This window comes from Strix aluco, chromosome 16 (assembly GCF_031877795.1).
Source record: "Strix aluco isolate bStrAlu1 chromosome 16, bStrAlu1.hap1, whole genome shotgun sequence".
NCBI classification, from domain to species: domain Eukaryota; kingdom Metazoa; phylum Chordata; class Aves; order Strigiformes; family Strigidae; genus Strix; species Strix aluco.
The window spans coordinates 17,288,833-17,307,691 of NC_133946.1; the positions used below are offsets into that span (position 1 = coordinate 17,288,833).

At 37.4% G+C, this 18,859-nt stretch overlaps 1 protein-coding gene across 6 annotated transcripts in view; it reads right to left on the reverse strand.

Annotated features, from left to right (window-relative positions):
* Positions 1–18,859, reverse strand: part of KCNQ1 (potassium voltage-gated channel subfamily Q member 1) — a 364,755-nt gene that overhangs the window by 250,301 nt on the left and 95,595 nt on the right. For 2 of the 6 annotated variants that reach the window (XM_074842349.1, XM_074842354.1), the window contains exons 7-11: positions 9,516–9,626; positions 6,988–7,083; positions 4,592–4,720; positions 3,475–3,616; positions 2,130–2,156 (exon numbers count right to left, since the gene is read on the reverse strand). In XM_074842349.1, coding sequence (XP_074698450.1) covers positions 2,130–2,156; positions 3,475–3,616; positions 4,592–4,720; positions 6,988–7,083; positions 9,516–9,626 — 505 coding nt within the window. The remainder of the gene's footprint in view (positions 1–2,129; positions 2,157–3,474; positions 3,617–4,591; positions 4,721–6,987; positions 7,084–9,515; positions 9,627–18,859) is intronic. The other 4 variants (XM_074842352.1, XM_074842351.1, XM_074842350.1 and 1 more) reach the window with 3 other exon arrangements.

Consider the following 18,859-nt stretch of genomic DNA (forward strand, 5'->3'; position numbering starts at 1 on the left):
TTGCCTCTTCAAACCCATTCTTCCTGGCAGTGTAATCTGCTGCAAGATATTTCTCCCTACAAGCCAGTCCCATTTTGAGGGAAGTAGTCTATATGTTAGTCCCTTCCTTCCTGACTTTAGGGTTTCCTCAAGTGTTTCCCTTTCCAAAATGTACAGTCTCATACAGGTGAGACCCCTCTTGCTCTCGTTCATACCGCTCATGGTGTAGCTAGCCTCTGGTCAGACTGCAGTGCTGTCAGATGGACAGACTCACGCTGCCACCCATGTTCGAAGCTGCCTGACACATCCCATAAATAGCACTTGAAGCTGTCCACTTCAACTATTTAAGCTAAGTGCCTGCCTTAAGCTGAATTTCTTGGGAAAAAGTTTCAGGCAAGCAAGAGGAGTCAGTGATGAGAGACTCAGCAAAACATAACGTTCATGCTATGTTTAGTTCTTCTGAATAGCAGCATTAACCTTTTAATAACTATTTCATTAAGACATGCCTGCGGACTCACACACTGGGACACAGTGATACTTTTCAGGAGTGTTGCCTTACTCTTACCCAAAGAGGAAAACCCTCAAAATAGGAGTTAAAAAAACCTGAAAAAACACTCATTTTGCAAGTGTTCTGTCAGTGCCAGGCATGCTCCAGCCATGGCTCTTGGGTCTTTGCTGAACTGATGATGCCAGCAGAAAGGAGGAGGGCAGAAAAGGAGGTGGCAATCTCTGGTTGCCCAAGGATACTGGCAGGGAAGCTAGATGGGGGATCCAGGAGTGTGAAGACTTGAATATAAGTGGGCAGCCCAAAGAGAGAACCAAAATTTACTGAATATGGGAAAGCAGAATACAGACATGTGATCAGGGGCTTTCTGAATACCAAATCAAAACTGAATGAGCACCCTTTATTCTTGTACTTCCTGATTTCTTGTTTCTGAGTTTTTGACTTAGCAGCTTCAGTTTTCTGTGTAGCTAATCTTATTCACAGTAAGTACAAATACACTCTCCTCTATTTCCTTCAGTCACTGTGAGAACAGTGATAGGTAACCTCTCAGGTCCACCAAGCTCATGCTGCCTGGCTAGGAAATAGAAACTGAACCTATGGCGGATGGCAAAGCTCCTCTGATATTTCCCCAGAATGAATTTCTTGTTTATGTAAAACGGGTGACTTCATGGCTTTTGCTGCTCTCCCAGACTTGTTCCACCATGCTCACCCCCAATGGAGATACACTACTCGGAATTCAGGAGAAAAGTACAAATTGGAAAACGGCCAAATCAAGGATCGGTCAGCGGGACTCAAGGAGATTCATTTTGTTTTCTGCTATTTTACCACCTTATTTGCATCTGTGTTCCATGTGGGTTCAGAGGAGAAACCGAATCTTGTGTTTTCAGACAATTTAATCCAAGCTTGAGCATCCTTGCACTCAATCACTGAAAAGAAGCCTCTATTGTCTTTAGTGGATGCAGAGCAGACAACTTACAGGTGGCTCACAGCACTCTCACTAAAACAGAGTTTTTTTGCCCAGACCTACCTCTAATCCTAGAGTCTTTGGGGAACACTCAATTGTTAAGAAAGCGCCTAAGCAAGCACATTAGAAACATCACAGGACTGCGTGGCTGCTTAAGTGATCACAGAATCCAGACAAACAGTAAAATAAATTATTTAATTTATGGGTCCCCATCTGTTCACAAATATCTACAGAGCATTTTTACAGGAACACATGCATGTACTTCAGAATTCACAATATTAGAGGTCAAATCTGGAAATTTTTTTCCATGCCAATCTATTTGTTTAGAAGTTCTCAGCTGTATGTTCAGATAACTAAACTACTGGGTGAATTATACTTTATTTATATGTAGATTATCCTTTTCTATCCTTGGTTACATAGACACAAGAAATTTTTCTCAATTATAAAAACAACAGAGATCAACTATTTATATAAATGAGTGATCACTTTTCTCTTTGTATTGAAACTGTGGGTGCAACTGTGAGTACAAGTGTGAGAATGTACATTTTGTCTGTCTAGATCTCCTTGGCTGCAAAAGATTTTTTAGAAACTATATGGCACTAGACACACATGAATAGCACCGCAAACATTACATTGTCAGAAGCTGGCATGCCACAGTTAGAATTATTTTCCTCAACTTACCAAGCAATTTTAACATTCCTGTTTGTCCTGTATACTTGTAACAGTTTAGAGAGAGCAGAGCACAGATAAAAAAGAAAAAGGATAAGTGTCAGAAGAAATTAGAGAAAGTCCTTTTATTGAAAGCTATAGAGCTGATTTTTGAAGTGGCAGCAGTAGGCTGCCTGCAAATCATATTGTCCTTTAATCAACTCAGAAACTTAGTGATAAAAGGTGGGAGTTTACAAATCTAAGCATTTGTACAGTTCATTCGTTGGATTGTTTTGAAGAAAGGTATCTGTACTCAAAGCCTGAGACACAGACTAAACTTAGTACTCTTCCACCTTTTAACAGCTCTGTCATTTCCACCACCAGATGCAATTCACAATCATTCCTTAAGAGGCCAAGAAAGAGTGGAAAAGCATGGATATTACAGAACAAGACAAGACAGAAGCATACCAAAAAAGTACATGGAAGGTGAGACCTTCTGCTTGAATTATAATATGCCTGGTGCCAGCCCACGTTGCTATCTTACTTTAAAGGTCATTAAATTTAATCAGGTCAGCCAAATTTTTGAGGAGAAAAACACGTAAGTACTTAAGGTATCTATAATCAATAAAACACACCTTAAAAATTAAACCTCATTCTTGCTGCCAAAATTTGAGCAATACACATTAAAACCTTCTAATAAAAGTACATTTGTAAAAAAGCCACATTGTAAATTCAGAGTTATTTTGGAACTTCATTACAGCTAAAGCAACTATAACTAAGCTATTAATTATAAGGTGACTATCAAAGTCCTTTCTTCTTTTCCCTCATACTGTACCATTTTGTACAGTGACAGTTAATACAGATGGATCCACATTTATCTTAAGTACTTCTGCTTTCAAAATTTGATTCACAGCCTACTCCACTGAGCAGATGGCAGGAGCACACGATGGTTTCATGTAGCAGACTATGTTTAGTGCAGCCAAGACATGTCAATCGCTTTTGGTTGAGGTACAAGCACAATAGTAACACATCTTGGGTAAATTTCACATAGAAAAGCAAAGAACTAATCCCTACAGTTTCAATCAGTTGCAGAATTGGGGAATGTATGTGCCAGCCTCAGAGGCAGTAGCTCTTCTGGCAGGCAGAAATGACAAATAATCTCAGTTTGTCTGCAGTGGAGCACGCTCATTAAAGGAATGGCTGAATCACATCCAGACAAGCCGGAGACCAAAGTCAAAAAGCAAAGTATTCTTGCTTTAGAACGACAAGAGCTTGTTCTGTCCTCATCCTGTCTCCTACAGATGCTAAAGATGACCTATGTGTAAATCACTAATAGAAGCCATTGCAGTTACTGGCATTTCATAATGGAATTTCTTACCAGAATTTTCATATGGTTCAAAACTGAAATCAGGTTTCCTGTCCTCCGTCACATGGTCGTAAGTGATGTGTGGAACAGTTAACATCCTATCTGGAGAAGAAGGCCCATTGTCCTTGTCTAACTTAAATTTCTTCTTTTTAACCTAAAAATACACATACATTAAATTACTCAAACCAAGCCACATTTAGTTGTCTCTTCAGTAATGTCTTCAATAATAAGGCAGTCCCCAATGAGCTGTAACCAGTCAAAAGAGTGCCTGACCAATTACATTTTCATGATGCTACACTGCGTTTCTCAGTCAGACTGCCCACCATCCCACCAAAACTGGCTAATCACTAGAATTCTGCACATTGTCATTAGCAAATCCCTTGCCTGCAGTAAAAAAATCTGCTAGCTCTGTGACACTTTACATAAATCAGACTATTCTAGAATATCTTTACCATTTTACGGATGCAATAAATCATTCAGCAAAAAGCAAATGGATATATTGCTACTGAACTCAGATGAACCTTGGATATTAGGGAAGATTTTTGCACAACATCCTTGTCTTCCAGTTTGAGATTACTGTGCAATACTCTTACAATAGCAAGGATGAAGTATTATGTAATTTAAAGATTCTGACAAAGTTTTTTAAACAAAAAAATTCTTAACTTATGGAATCAGTTGATATGAAAATAGTACCGCATATAGGCACAAGATGTCTTCACCACAGAAGCTTGGAAAACCACAAAATTAACAGCTGAGAGCAGCAGCAGTTTTGTTTCTTTTTTAAACCAATTAAAAGTTACAGTTTTGAAAATAGTAATTTATATTTTTCCTTTGCTTATAGTTTTCCAAACAACAACAGTAAGCTACTGGTTGATGTGCCTGAGTTAGCTCATTATTCCTCTTTTCCAAACCCATTAGACCTATTAAAAAAGTCAAGCTTGGGAACTGAAGCAAATTAAGTTATAGTTTAAAATGTTTGTATACTGAAAATCTCAAAACTGAAATGAAAATAAAACTCTGAAACCAAGTAATAATCTGTAAAACAAACACAACAAATAGTGTCTAGAGAGTAAACAAATTAAATTTAATTTAAAAATTTTAAATTACTGTAATAGGAAATGCTAATTACTGGTACCATCACTGATTTCTTCGGTTTTGGACTAGGTGACAGCAAATGATAATTTCTGGCAGGTTTTCGAATGTATATTTTCCATGTAGAAGAGTCTGGGTTTTCTGCTGCATAGCATCTCCATGCAGTCTAGAACAAATGTTTTAAGCAACAGAACAATAAATGTAATCAGATTTGTAGCTATTTGTACTACAAAGTAACTTCCAAGTAGCACATTAGTCATTCTTTATTTAATAGTATTTGAATTTCCCCACTGGAAACAAAATCAGCATAGTTTAGAATCCTTATTTGGTAAACAGAAACCAGAACTGGGCAAACCAGAAAGGAAGATGAGTCTTTTCAAGTGCAACTTTTGCTCTCATTAGCAACAAACAAATAAGAAGACAGAATTCTAGACTGGACTCAAAAGATTGGAGTTGAATTTCTTGCTCTGCTCCAGTTTTCCTCCCTGACTTTGAGCATTTTGCCTATTGCATCCTGTGCTTCAGGCTCCTACTCGGAAAACAAAAATCATCTTCCCTGACTCACAAGAGTACTATCAGAAAAAAAAGCAACTGTGATGTGGTCAGTAGGGCTATATTCATACAAAGAAATAAGACTGAGAGCATGAGGGAACGGCACCAATGGTTAGCCAGAAGCCAAAACCCAAACCCAACCCTCCCTCCTGCCAACCACCAATGATTAAAGTACTATGTTCTAAGACAAAAAGGAGGAAAAGCAGGGCTAGGAAACAAGACCAACCAGAGATAAAACACTACTGCATTCTCTCTTAAATGTGTAGATATATCATCAGAGTTGATTAATAATTAGTCCCCAAATTAAAAAGGCAGATCCTCACTCACTACATGAAAAAAGGACACACACATACATACATAAAATCTGAAGTGGGAAAGGCCAGAAAACACTAGATGAAAGAAACAAAGCAAGACAGAATGACAGAGAAAAACAGACAGCAGTTGGAAAGTAAAGGATCAGACAATCACCATATAATTCCCACCATGGTTAGTAGGATACTGGAAGAAACAACTGGCCTCTAGAGGAAAACAAGAAGGAATACAAGAAAAAAGTATCACTCATCTCAGCTGTGTCTTGTCTTCTACTTATTTCATAAACTTCTTGGTTTAAAAATCATGTTTTTGTAAGTTATTTGTAGAGTAAATAAATTAGATTGGGCCTTTAGAAGTCCAAGACTATTAGTAAATCATAATTACCACTATTAAGAACAGGTAGTCAGCAACTCACTGTCTATCCCTCCACTGCTCCTTAACATTTCAGATGGAGCCAAGTAAAACATTCTGGACACGCAGTTTCAGACTTCTCAATAATTTGGGGTTGATTTCCCAAAAGAATCAGTGGGAACACTAAAAATCCATTCTGTGCAAAACCATACCTTTTTCTGACCATGCAATCCAAACGAAACACACCGAGTCTGAAGATTTTTGGCTAATCTCTGGCTATAACCAGAGCCCTAAATTTAAACCTTTTTCACATTAACTCTGGGACTGTTTAGTTTCAAGCATAAACTTTACAGTTAGCTACTGTTTCCATAAAGAGCCTGACCTGGAAATCCACATTCACTCATGAAGCTAGAGAAATAAGTCATAGGAGAATGCAAAAATGATACAGTTTAGGTGTACATCTAGATTTCTTTTAAAATGTGATCCCTGTGCTTCTAAAGCTCCATGCAGATACGGAGGGGGGGAGGAAAAGCTGAAAAAGCCTGGAATCAAACAATATTAATACTTCTCCACAGTGAAATGCTGGCTCCACTGAAGTAAAGGATAAAATCTCATTGACCTTACTGACACTGAACTGCAACTGTATTTTCAACAGAGGGGATCAAAATTTTTTGGCCTGTATGTTATCCTACACAAAAAGACTGATTTTGCAGAATCTCACTGGCTTCCAGCCACCTGTCCTGGAGGTGAAAATTTCAGATAAGATTTTCCTATTTAACATTCTGACTTAATTCTCCTAAATTTGAAATTTTTAAGAATTTATTTGTCACAAGGAGAATGAAGCATACCTGACATTTGTCTTTACAAGCAACAATGTATTTTTTAAAAGTACAATTTGCATTGAGCCTCCTGTTTTTCACTACTGCAAACATAGTATTTCATAACGTTTTCCCCAGGTAAATTGTTCAATAAGTACAGGATAGCCTTCGGTTTTGATTTTAACCAGCTGAATTAAACAGTTTACACTGATTTGGGAGAGAACTTTTCTGCTCATTAGTTTACATCAAAGGTGAGATTTCCAAAACCATTTAAAAGACTGCCATCTGTGCTCCTCTACAATTTTTAATGGGAATCAGGCATGGAAATACTGCCAACAGTTTTGAAAAAAAACTATAAATGGAAAGAAACGATAGTACACAAAATGCAGGAACTTGGTACCTGTATGAGAGAGGCGGCAGCTGGAATCTGACGGTTGAAATGTTTCTGTCTCTGTTTCTGTTGTACCTTTAGGGCAAAGCCTGAACCAAGAATTCCCTGTGGGAAGAAAGAAAACACAGATTTAATTTTTTTTAAGGGGGGAAAAAAGCACACATAAGCTTGTGAAATTATGTTGTATTAATAAACTTCTATTCAGCATCATAAAACCCAGCTAATTATTTAGAGGAAATGACTTAATACTGTTAAGTTTTTAGACTCAGTTAGTATTACTTGTTGAAACAAACTATGAATGCTATCATGCCCTGATCCAAAGCTTATTTAAGTCAGCTGGACTCAAAAGCTAAAGAACGAGCAGAAATGATATTTCAATACCCTCTAAAAGCCTCGTAAATGCTTGTGAAAGGGAACGACAGAATAGGGAGAAATATTAACCCGATGTGCTTAACTTCATTTTTATGAGCAATAGAGCTTTGGCATGGCATGATTCACGTCACAAGAAAGACCCTTTAACTGTAGTATGGTAATTTCTATTTCCATATGTTAACCCATGCTGGGAGGGTAGGACAAAGAAGAGGAAAAGGAATATTACAAAATGGTCAGGACTTCAGTGAGGCCATCTAATTTGCTCTCAGGACAAGGGACATGGACTAATGGCACTGTATGGTGTACAACCCGAAATAGCCTCCAAATGCAGTATAACTATTGGATCAAAAATTAAGTATAGAGCAAGTAATTTATATAATCATTTCCATAGCTATAATCATATTTAACAGAGGTTTTAGTAACACAGCTAAGAATGAGCTTACATGGCTAGATCTACTCAACAAAAGCATCATTAATTTTCTACATATAGTAGTCAATATCTGAGAGCAGCCAGTGATCTTGGCTCAACCTATAAGAACTATATTAATCAGCAAGTGTTTTGAAAGGAACAGGAAAGGCCCTTCCTATTATGTTCATTCAGTGAAGATCAAAGAGCTAATGATGCAAAACATCACTTATTTGGGAAACGAAGGATCATTGCTACATCCAGTACCTGTACCAGTTGTGTTTAGCCACAACAATTACTTTTGACTGATCTCAGCCAGCTCCCCCTTATTTAAAACAGCAACAAGGCAGCGTGCAATAGCTACTATGCTTATCAACTATTTACTGCTAGAGCTTCAAACCCTAAATTTCCCCCTTGGGCCAACTCACAACAACTTAATTTAGTAAATAAAATCACACTGGTAAAGGGGTGTTTGTTGTTTTCCTTCTACTAACGCTAGGGAAATCTGACAGGTAAACATAAAAACATTGCTGTGAATGTGCGGCTGCTACACAATTATTTATAAAATATCTTTGCTGGCATTCAAGTCTGAGGAAAAAAAACCAACCAACTCTTCAGTCAAAATAGCAGCTTTTGGCATTTTTCTTATAGATCATTTCATTTACCAGATCTCTCTTCTAAAATAGGAATAAGTGTGAAAGAGATTAGAATAAGGAGGGGTGAAGTATATGCTTTAAAGGCAAACTGATGTTGGAGAGTCTGAAAAACGACACTTAATTACCCTCCTCTGCAAAAGGTTGTGTACCTTTACAGTAAGCATCTGATTTTAAAAAGCCACTAGATTTTTAATAGTTATTATATGACGTGAAGAATTTTTGTGACAGTACTGGCTTAAAAGTATTCTTATCCATCCTGTACTTAACCCCACCACTTCCCTGTCACAACTACACTAACATCTGCTAACAAAACTGTTCATGTCACTGAACTGAAAAACTTGCTGAAAAAGAAACATTTTAACAGCACACTTCACTTTGTGCAAACATTTTAACAGCACAATTCAGGTGTGTTGCTAAACTTGTGAAAAAAATACCCTTAACTACCCTTGGCACTGAACATTTTGGGTTTTCAAACCACAGTCCAGGTTTCACTGATTTTCATTTTACCCTTGGTACTCAAGTGCCTTTTTTTCTTGTTAGAAAGTACTTGGGAACCTGTTTTCAGTGCAAACAAAGTGCCATAACACCTTTAAAAGCTCAGCCCTAGGTCACTTCTAAAAATGGGACTTTGGCCATGGACAGATGCTAATTCGGCAAAGATCTGCATCAGTGTCCCTGACTGCTTATTGTCTCTCTGCCAGTGACACTTTTTCGGCAGCTTTGCTTCAAGAATGATATGTACAAAAACTCTACAGTTCACCCTGGACCTAATCAGTTGAGTAAACTCTGAGTGAATGCCTTAAAAAGCCAAAACATCAGTAAGTCACTGAGTCCAGAAATAATTAGCATGAGAAATAATTCCCTTTACACTTCTGAGATGGACAGAAAAAGTGTTTTGAATTAAACAGCTCTTTCTCAAATATATACCAAATCTCTTTCGCTTCTACAAGCTACGTATATTTTAACCACATATAAAAGTTTAATACAAAGCTTTCAGAACATCAGGTTAAATGAAAAGTTAAAGAATCAATAACAAAAGTTTCCTCTGACGACTAATAAGTCAACACCAGCAAAATTGCCAGCAAAAGCACAAGATAACCTACCGCAGGTAGTGCAAAAAATGAAATTGCAAATACTGAAAAACAAGATGCAATGGTCTTTCCTATCCAGGTCTGAGGCACTTTATCCCCATAGCCAATAGTTGTAACAGTCACCTGTGAAGAGAAACACACAGAGCATTACAGCAAGTATTAATGCGGCAGTTTGGGGTTGTTCTTTCTTCCTTTTTTATTTATTTTAAAGAAATATTAGTTGCATTCCTAACTCTCCCCATGACAGTCTGTGTGACGTTAATGAAGGTAACTCTCCAGGTTTGCTTCCCCATCTATAATAGATGGAAAAAGGGAGAGGAAATTGAATTACAATAAAATACATGTTTAAAATCTTGTAAAGTAAAACCATTAATTTAAGTCTTCATGGCTGAGGCAACTTTACAGCGTATGAAGTTATTGGGATATGGGTTGCCTGCACGTGTCATACACTTTCCTTAGGGGGAGGCTGACAACAGTTCTGAACTGCTGAATTTCTTTATGGGCAGGACATGGTTGCTGAGAGCATTACAGGGCTGTTGTATAGAAAGGGCATATAAATACTGTAACCATGGACTATGAATGGGGTCAGACATGAAGAATTCTAGAGCATAATATTGGTATAAATAGCAAAAGAAGCTGAAAAGTTTCCATGCAGTAAGGATCCTGAAAACATAGTCTAATGAATCACTAATTCATATAATACATCAAGAGCAAGAACAGATAATTTAATGCACACATGCAGGAAACATCTGTTCAGTTTGGGTAGTAAAAATTACCACCACAGTGATGTAGCATAACAAGGCTTAATAAGTCATTATTTGCATGAGCTCAAGGAAAGAATGGATTTGTTTGAAGCAGAAGGATACATTTGGCATCTGAGAGCAATTTAAATTCACCTATGTCACAAGCTATTGCTGAATTTGGAAATTAGAGAGATTTTTATCTGTGACTTTGAAGAAAGCTAACCCAATCAGAGCATGTGAAACCACATATGGCTCTCAAACAGTTGAAGCACACCTCAACTGCTGGCTCTTCAGATTATCTTCTGACAGTACAGGCTTCTGCTGCCCAGGACACAGAGGGTGTTAGTCCCAGGCAACAATATACAGAGGCCATCCCCACCTCGTCCTGCAGTTGTCCCTGGCTCACCTGCCTGCTGTAATGCATAATACCCCACGCCTGCAGAACCGCAGGCAATGCCCACACCTCTAGGGGAGAAGGGAAGGGCAGATTTATAGAGGCAAGATGTTTGTTAAGGAGGTGAAGGATGGAGAACCTGGGTTTGGGGAAATAAAAGGTCATGACAAGCGCTTCAGGAAAAGTACAGCTGTCAGCCACTTTAATAATTGTCCATTTCTACTAAAAGATGAGACACCTGAGGGAAATGCTGGGGATGTAAGTTCCAACCTGAGCTGTACCTCGGAAACACATGAAGCAAGCCATCCCTACTCAAACTGGCCACCTTCTAAGCAACATCATTACGTGTCTGTCAAACACACGACAAAGGGACAGCTCTAGCTGCTTGAGGTGGTGATGTTAAAAGTTTATTGCAAGTTGCCAATACTCAAAATATTCAAGTATTAGCATTTAATTTTTAATACAAGTTTTTAAAATGTGACTTATTTCCAAAACTGTTTCACATCCTACAAAAGTATTTTAAGAATTAGTAAGGTGAGTTAAGTACCAAAGTACCTTTGCCTGTATTATTGAAATTGTTGTTGAAATACCACCTTAATTCAGGGTCTGATGCAGAACTGAAAGGATGACATTATTTCCTTACCTACACAAGAGGGTCAGTTTAAAAAAAAAAAAAAATCCTAAATTCTTCTTACAAATTCCTGTTCAAAAAATATGGTATAAAAAAGGAAATATAATTATGGGAAAAGCGACGGCCTCCAATACCTTCATACATAAAAAGATTACGAGAGAAGATAGCGGTTTTATGTCTCAGTTTTTAAAATATTTACAAATACTTGTCATTGAAAAGTTTTATCAACTATTCTGTGTTTCAATCTTAACATCATGTTGAAATATACACACTAACTAAAAATGTGAAAAGAAATGGGTGCTTTTGAGCTGACTGAAGTGAAGAAAAATTCATACACAACTAAGCAGTATGTGTCTCCCCTTTCCCACCACCCTCCCAACCATCCCTTCTGAATTGGTCTATACGAAGCATCAGTGACACAAGAAAAGTATTTTCTGTGCTGTTTGTTCAGAAGTTCTTTAAAAAAAACATTTTGGAAATTGGGTTGCAGATCAAAGTGTGTCTTTCAGTTAACATTATTCTCTGCCCTCATAACTCTAATCCATCTACAAATGCATTGTATTCCAAAATTACATTTTCTTTATTCCCCAAGATATATGCTGTTGAAACCCTCCGTGCCAAGTTTCTGCCCTAAATGATTTTTTACAGGCAGATTATAACCCCCTAAAGAGTACAATACTAATTTTACAGTTGTAAAATAAGATCTTATAATGGAAACACTGACTCAACTTCTACTCTAGCATAGTAAATATGTTGGCATAATGAAATTAAATTGATACAAGAGCTCACACATTAAGTTTTCATTGAAAAGCAGCATGTAAAACTAATTGTTTTAATTAGGAACAAAATCATATTCATCCATTGACTATTTCAGAACTTTGATCTGATGTACATCACCACAGGCTTTGGTATTAAGACTAATCTTGTTCCTATTAAATATGCATCAATGAAAGAGGAAATACGAAGCAAATATTCACCCAGCAAGAAGAAATAGTAATGTTCATCAGCACTGAATAGGGAAGGGATTTTATTCAAGGCTATCAGGCTAAAGTGAGCCCAGCAAACAAATCAGGTGAATAACCATGCTCCATTGATGGAATCCTTGCTGTGTGCCTTGTAAAAATTTGGACAGTTAAACAGCTACAAAATACAAGAACATGTGATTCGGAGGTATTAAAAAGGCAGACAACACAGGACTGAGGGAGCAAACATAAGCTAAAAGATTAAAAAAGCCAAGCATTAAAGCAAATAAGGGAAATAACTACCTTGTTTCTAAATTTGCAGCACTGCAACTTCAAAATCAATCGCACTAGGTATTGTTCTGCATACCAAATACCACTCAGAATTTGCTGAACCACTCGCAATACCCACCCTGATTAAATCAAGGAACCCAAGAACAACATCAGCAATATACCACAAACATCGACCAGCTCCCTGACTTCTTTGCAGTTGAAATATAGTAAATTGCAAAATGGTTTGAATGCTCTCCTGTATGCCTAAGTGTAGCAAACACATGAGAAGCCCTTCTCTGCTTGATGTCTTATTCAGTCAACTGCACTCGGGCAAGTTGAACATAAAGTAGAATCTTTCCAAGTTGCTGAAATCCATGCAACACAAGCGCAAACAGATTAGACACTCACGCTTTTATTTTACTGTGAAGTATGCAATCTGTGTAAAGCTAAAAAAACCCCAACCCTAGTGATCTTCTGATATTTTGAATTCTTTTCCAAATGACAATCTTTTTCTTCCTTGTGCGTATAAGGATGTTAGAGGTAAGAACAGATTCACACAACAGGAATTCCATTCTGCTCCCAATCACCTCGTTGCAGCACTCTGAGAAGATTCAAGTTATATCCTTCAGATGAACAAGTTAAGAGACTATGGTCTACAGGACACAAATTGTTTGAAATACTGGAATTAAAAATGTAATCCAAAGCTGAAAAAAGGACTTCCTGGTCACTACTATTACAAACATTTTAAAGAGATGTTTGGATTCTTTTTCTTCTTAAAATTTCAAAGTCATTTTCATACAAGTTATCACTGCAGGCTCACACCATCACTTTCGATGCAGTTGAAGTACATAACTGAGACACAACCAGATCTGAAGGACACCGAAACACTTCTAATAACTTAGGATATGAAATGAAATGGAACTACACATCCAATTGCAAACACAACAAACAATATATTAACTTCAGTGTTATGGCTCTCAAATAACAGATCCTCAGTGCTGCCTAGCCATTACTTTTGGATCTTAATTTAATACCTCCTCAAGATGTCATTTTCAGCCATCCATTAGTTCCGACCAAATTACTGGCCACTCTAAACCTCCTAATCAAAGGTGGCCCAAGCTAAACATCTCTGCTTCTGAGATCTCAAAGATAAAACTAGAAAACTAGTCTTAAAAAAACCCCAAACAACTAAACTGATTAAAAATAAGTTGGAGTCTTGAGGTCACCTAAATTTGGAAAGTCTGTTCTGTGTAATGAAAAAAGGGACTACAGCAGCTTTAACCAAGTCAGTAAGAATACAAGGGTTGAGGGGCTTTTCTGGTTGCTATTTCTAGTTTCTGGCTAGTTCAAGCCAGCCACATTAGGTCATCTCATTCACTAGCTCTCGAAAATGCAACATCTGAAAATGAATTGGCTTTCCCCTCATAGTTCCTGTTAGGATGTTTTTCAAGAACCTCATGCTTTTCATGGTACCAGACATTCTTGTAGGCTCTTGTCTTCATCTCTGAAAGATGGGTTTCCAGCCTTGTTTTTCTGTTCCACCATTTCACGGTCTCAGTTTATCCCCCTCCCCTCTTCTGTTGCCTCACTCCTGCAGTACACACACCTGCATCACAGCACGCTCCAAAGGCTGCTGAATCCCTTTCTCAGTATGTTTAGCCTCACAAATAAAAGCTGTTTTCACTTGTTCTTGTAAAATAGTCTATTCAGCCCCTGGATTATCCTGGTAGTAGTTCTCAAGGATGACAGGATACAGGACATAAACTTATATAAAAATAGGGAGAATTGTTCATTATTAGTATATGCAAAGTGTTGGGGTTCATCTGAGCATTTTTCCCCCCCTACAAGCACCCCTACCAAAATACAGAAGTAACTGAATTAGAGAAACATAGTCCAGCAAAAAGACTTAAAACCTCCCAAGAAGATGGTTATTTGATCATTTTTTTCATTTAATCATTATTATGATAATTTTTACTTGAAGTGAACAGATAATTTTAGATTTGAACTCAGTAATAAACATATACATGGACACAAGCAATAAAATTCATAGGAGATCCAGCAGCTTTGTATCCTGGCCTGATAATTCATCCATCGTCAGCTGTTTAGATTTTACAGTGCAGCAACCCCCACCTTCTGTGGGAGGCTGCAGCATGCCAGCCCTTCTCTGCTCACTGATCAGATGAAGGGGAATGGTGGAGGCCTGCTGGCCACCAGCAGTCCCGCTGCTGGCAAAGTCAACCGCCAGCTCTGCCGGTTGGACTTGATCTCACCCATGTCCAGCTCAAGCACATATAGGTCTTAATCTACAGTAGAGGAGTTTCTCTTATCTAGACCTTGCTCAACAGACCAGTTCTGTACAAAAAAATGTCAGAAAAGGAGCCACTTGAAGCAGTACCTATATCTGAGTGTGATGTTGAAGGAAGGGCTGGGGAAAGCTATCAACATGTGCAGATAGTTTGACCACAGCTTCTGAACTGTTTGTGGAAATCCTGCAGCTATTTCATTTCCATTCAGTGTTAGTACTATATCACACCTCACAAAACATAGTAATTATACTGAAAAGAAACAGCATTATCTAGGTACAACAAGGGGAAAAAAGAATGCTTAGGTATGTACAAGGTAGCCAAATATCTTAGGAGGAAAGCTTTAAGACATCTTCCTATAGGATAATTCTAGCCATATGACACAGGAAAATCAGAGCGAAGTTAGTCTTAGCCTCCCACAGACCCAATTCAAGAGAGGCACAATTTGTGCTAATTATTGAGATATAAATGAAATCTAAATTGCTTAATTATAATTATTTTTTCTAGATCCTGACCTAGAAGATGTTCTGTATTTTGAAATACTTTTTTTCTCATCCAATGGAAAATAACTGTTGAAAATTTCAGGATTCTTCTAGACATAACTTTTTCCCTAGCTCCTTGCTATCTTTTGATAGAGGTTTAAAGATTTGGGAATTAAGAAAATAAGTCCCGAGAGTGTTCCCTAGATACAGAGAGAATATCTACATCTGTACTTTTTAAGTAGGAATTTTAAAAGGTTTCTCCACATCTACCCCACAGATCTTTATTATGAGAACAAAATGTAGTTGGAACTGCTCATGGAGTTAAAGCTCAGAGATGAGAAGGCAACGGCAAGATGCAGAGATTGCATGCAAAAAGCATTTAAAAATACTAACCCTTACATCTTCCAACCCCCACTCCAAAAATTCTTAAAATAACCAACTCCCCTCTCAAAAAACCCAAACACTTCTCATCCTAAAAATTAGGGGAGACACAAAAAAAAAAAAAAAAAAGAATATAACAGGCCTGTAGTCGGTATTCTTGACTTGTAAACCACAAAAAGAATAAAAATGAAGTGTTGCCTTCTGTCTAACATTGTGTACAGTCCTCAACAGCTTTTTTAATTTAGAAGGGGGGAAAAAAGGGTTCTGAATAACACAAAATCCCTTTTATGTAGCAATTTTTCAATATTTATGTTCAACTATTTATAAATTAAATCAGATCTGTTCTAATTTAGCAAAAGTTCTATGCACGTGTAGTTTAAAGTGGCATTTCCTGCAACTTTGCAGCATAGCTTTCCCACAGTTTTGATTTTCAGTTTACATTAAGCACATACTGATAGGCTTCACTAAATAGCAACATGGGTTTATGTATGCTTACAAGTAAGCAAACTTACCAACGTTTTGTTGAATTTGGTCCTTGGTGAGAAAGCATATATCGGTGAGTTGAAGGAATGAGAAACTCTTAACTAAAGCTGGTACTTGCAGACAATTGCTCAATCCAACTCAAAGGAACGGGCACAGTGTAATATCCATGCATGGCTATATTCAATAATTGTTTGTGGCAAATAGAGTTCGTGATCAAAGTGACAGTTAGCACAATCTGCATAATGGTTTTCCTGGAGGATGTTTGTTCAGATGTGAAGGTTGGAAACTGTGGATCACTCGGTGGATATCAAAAGGAGAGCTCCCCTCAGTCTGCCCGAGGCATGACTGCATTTAAGGAGGGGTGGGGGGAAACAACAAATACGAACAAAACCCAAACAAAGAAACAGAGACAGTAAGACAATAATGCTCCCTGAAGGTGGTCATCTCTGACAGATTCGGTGAGATCTTATTTTTTATTTTTTTAGCTTTTTTGGTTTTAATTCTTGTTTTTATTGTCCAGAATCTATACTAGGTCTTTAAGACTGTTAGTCTGGACATGAAGGACAACATAAGCAGAGTAATTCTGAATACTGGCACTGGGGAGCTGAGATATGCATCATGTTACTTGTATTTTACTCGCAAATATTAAATTTGTCTTTTGAAAGACATACAGATATACAACCACTGACAGAATTATCTGTACGACATTCACTGCATTCAAACCCAGCAATAATACAGACAAATCTTTATGCCACAAGGTAACCTTAGGTTTCTTCAAGAAGCCCATAAACTGGAATGGTAAATAGCTACAGCCCAGAGTTCTCAAGGAAATTCAAATAAAGCCCAGGAGGCCAAATTTACATATGGAAATGGAAAAGCAATATAGATTTATAAATAACAACAATGACAATGACGAACATTTAATTAAAAGTTATGTACCCTATGGGTATGTCTATAGTCAGCAAAGCACAGTAATATAAAAGTACCCAATCCCAGATGCAGTTTAGTTGTGGCAACACCGACCTTTTATATGGTTTACTTTATGCTGTGCTACATACTCTATTGCTGCTACCCAAAGAACTTGTTTAGCAGTGTAGACATATGCTGAGATAAGAAAAGAAGGTCGATGTTGAAGAGTGAGAAAGGGGGTGTGAAAATGTCATCAAGCACTCTTTTTTTAGAAGTATTCTCTACTACCTAAGGTAAGTGCACTTTCAGAGAAGGGAGATCAGCTATGTTGCCAGACAGATCACGTATCTAAGATGGTGTTTGAGACAGGAGTTGTGAATTACCCTCTTCTGCGTGTCAGTTCAAAACAGACTGAGACTGGTTTTCAGTGGCCAGTATTTGTGGTGTTCAAGCGATTCTGAAAATTCTGGCTAAAACATAACCAAAACTTTTGAGACCTAACATTTTGAGAGGGTTTTTGTATGAGTTTGAGACCTTCATTAGGAAGCATCCCAATACTTAATGATGTCCTAGTTATTGTCCTAACTTTACAAGGCTTTTTCCTAGTACAAAGCAAGAAGAATATTACAGTATCAAAACACCAGAAATGGCTGGACCTGAATCCATTTCAGTTTTGCTTTGCTAAAACCTTTGAGGAGTTAGCAGAAATATAGCATCTGCATTTAGAGCAGAACAAGGACATTGAATTCTATTTTTAATATTAAAGAAATTACATTATGGGTTCATTGAATGCAGTCTCACATTTCAGGTTGCATGCTGCAATGTAATAGACGTTATAACAGAGAAAGAATATTATCATAATTAAACTTACTGATTAAATAAGTTTATTGCAATTAGAAAGACAAAATAACTGGTATGCCTATTAAATGAGCAAAAATTCCCTGAAAGGAGAATATTTCAACATCCTGACAGATCGTATTGCTTCCGTGGAAGGTTTTCCTGTATTTTCAGTAAGCCAATCTGGTCTGTCACATACTCAATTTTTAATGCCAACGCCAATGACAGCATGTGTTTTTAAACGCAGCTACATCTGCCACTGTTAATTACCGAGTCATCTGACCGCTGCACTGGAAAATAAAAATGCCGTGATGACTTGAAAGCATTGAAAAGGCTACTTGCCAGAAAGCCACTTCCTTGTGCTACGCAGCAAGTTTTCTGATCCTAAGAGAGGCTGTATTTAACACGGCAGACAGCAAGACTAATTCTGCAGCAGATCTTAGTAGCAACCTAAACAAAACCTGTTGTATTCAAAAAAGGCTACATATGCATTTCAGCACCAGGAGACCTGCAATAGACTTGCTCATCGATAGATCTTTCCTTCCTGAAACAGCAAGTGGTACTGTTTGTAGAGAGAAGACTATACAAGCACACACACACAGATGTTTATTACAAATATTTCTTAACAAATACATTTTATTAGTGAAACAGAGGTGTTAGTCCTACAGTTCTTGTACATAAGACTTACCAGTAGTTTCATTTTTAATGAAAAAAGAAACAATGCCTTTTGATTTAAAAAAGCAAAGAGAGGACTCTAAAAGATCAGAACATTTTGAAAATGCAAGCATGGAATCATTAGCGATGCCTATACGTTTTAAAGATCTGTAGTACTTAATGATGATCGTTTGTTTTATTAAGCTACATACAATTAAAGCAGATAAAAACAAGTCATTGCTTGAATGCTAATGATAAGGAAAAACAGCTTCCAGAAAGTACCTTTCTTTGAACTGTAATAGGAAAA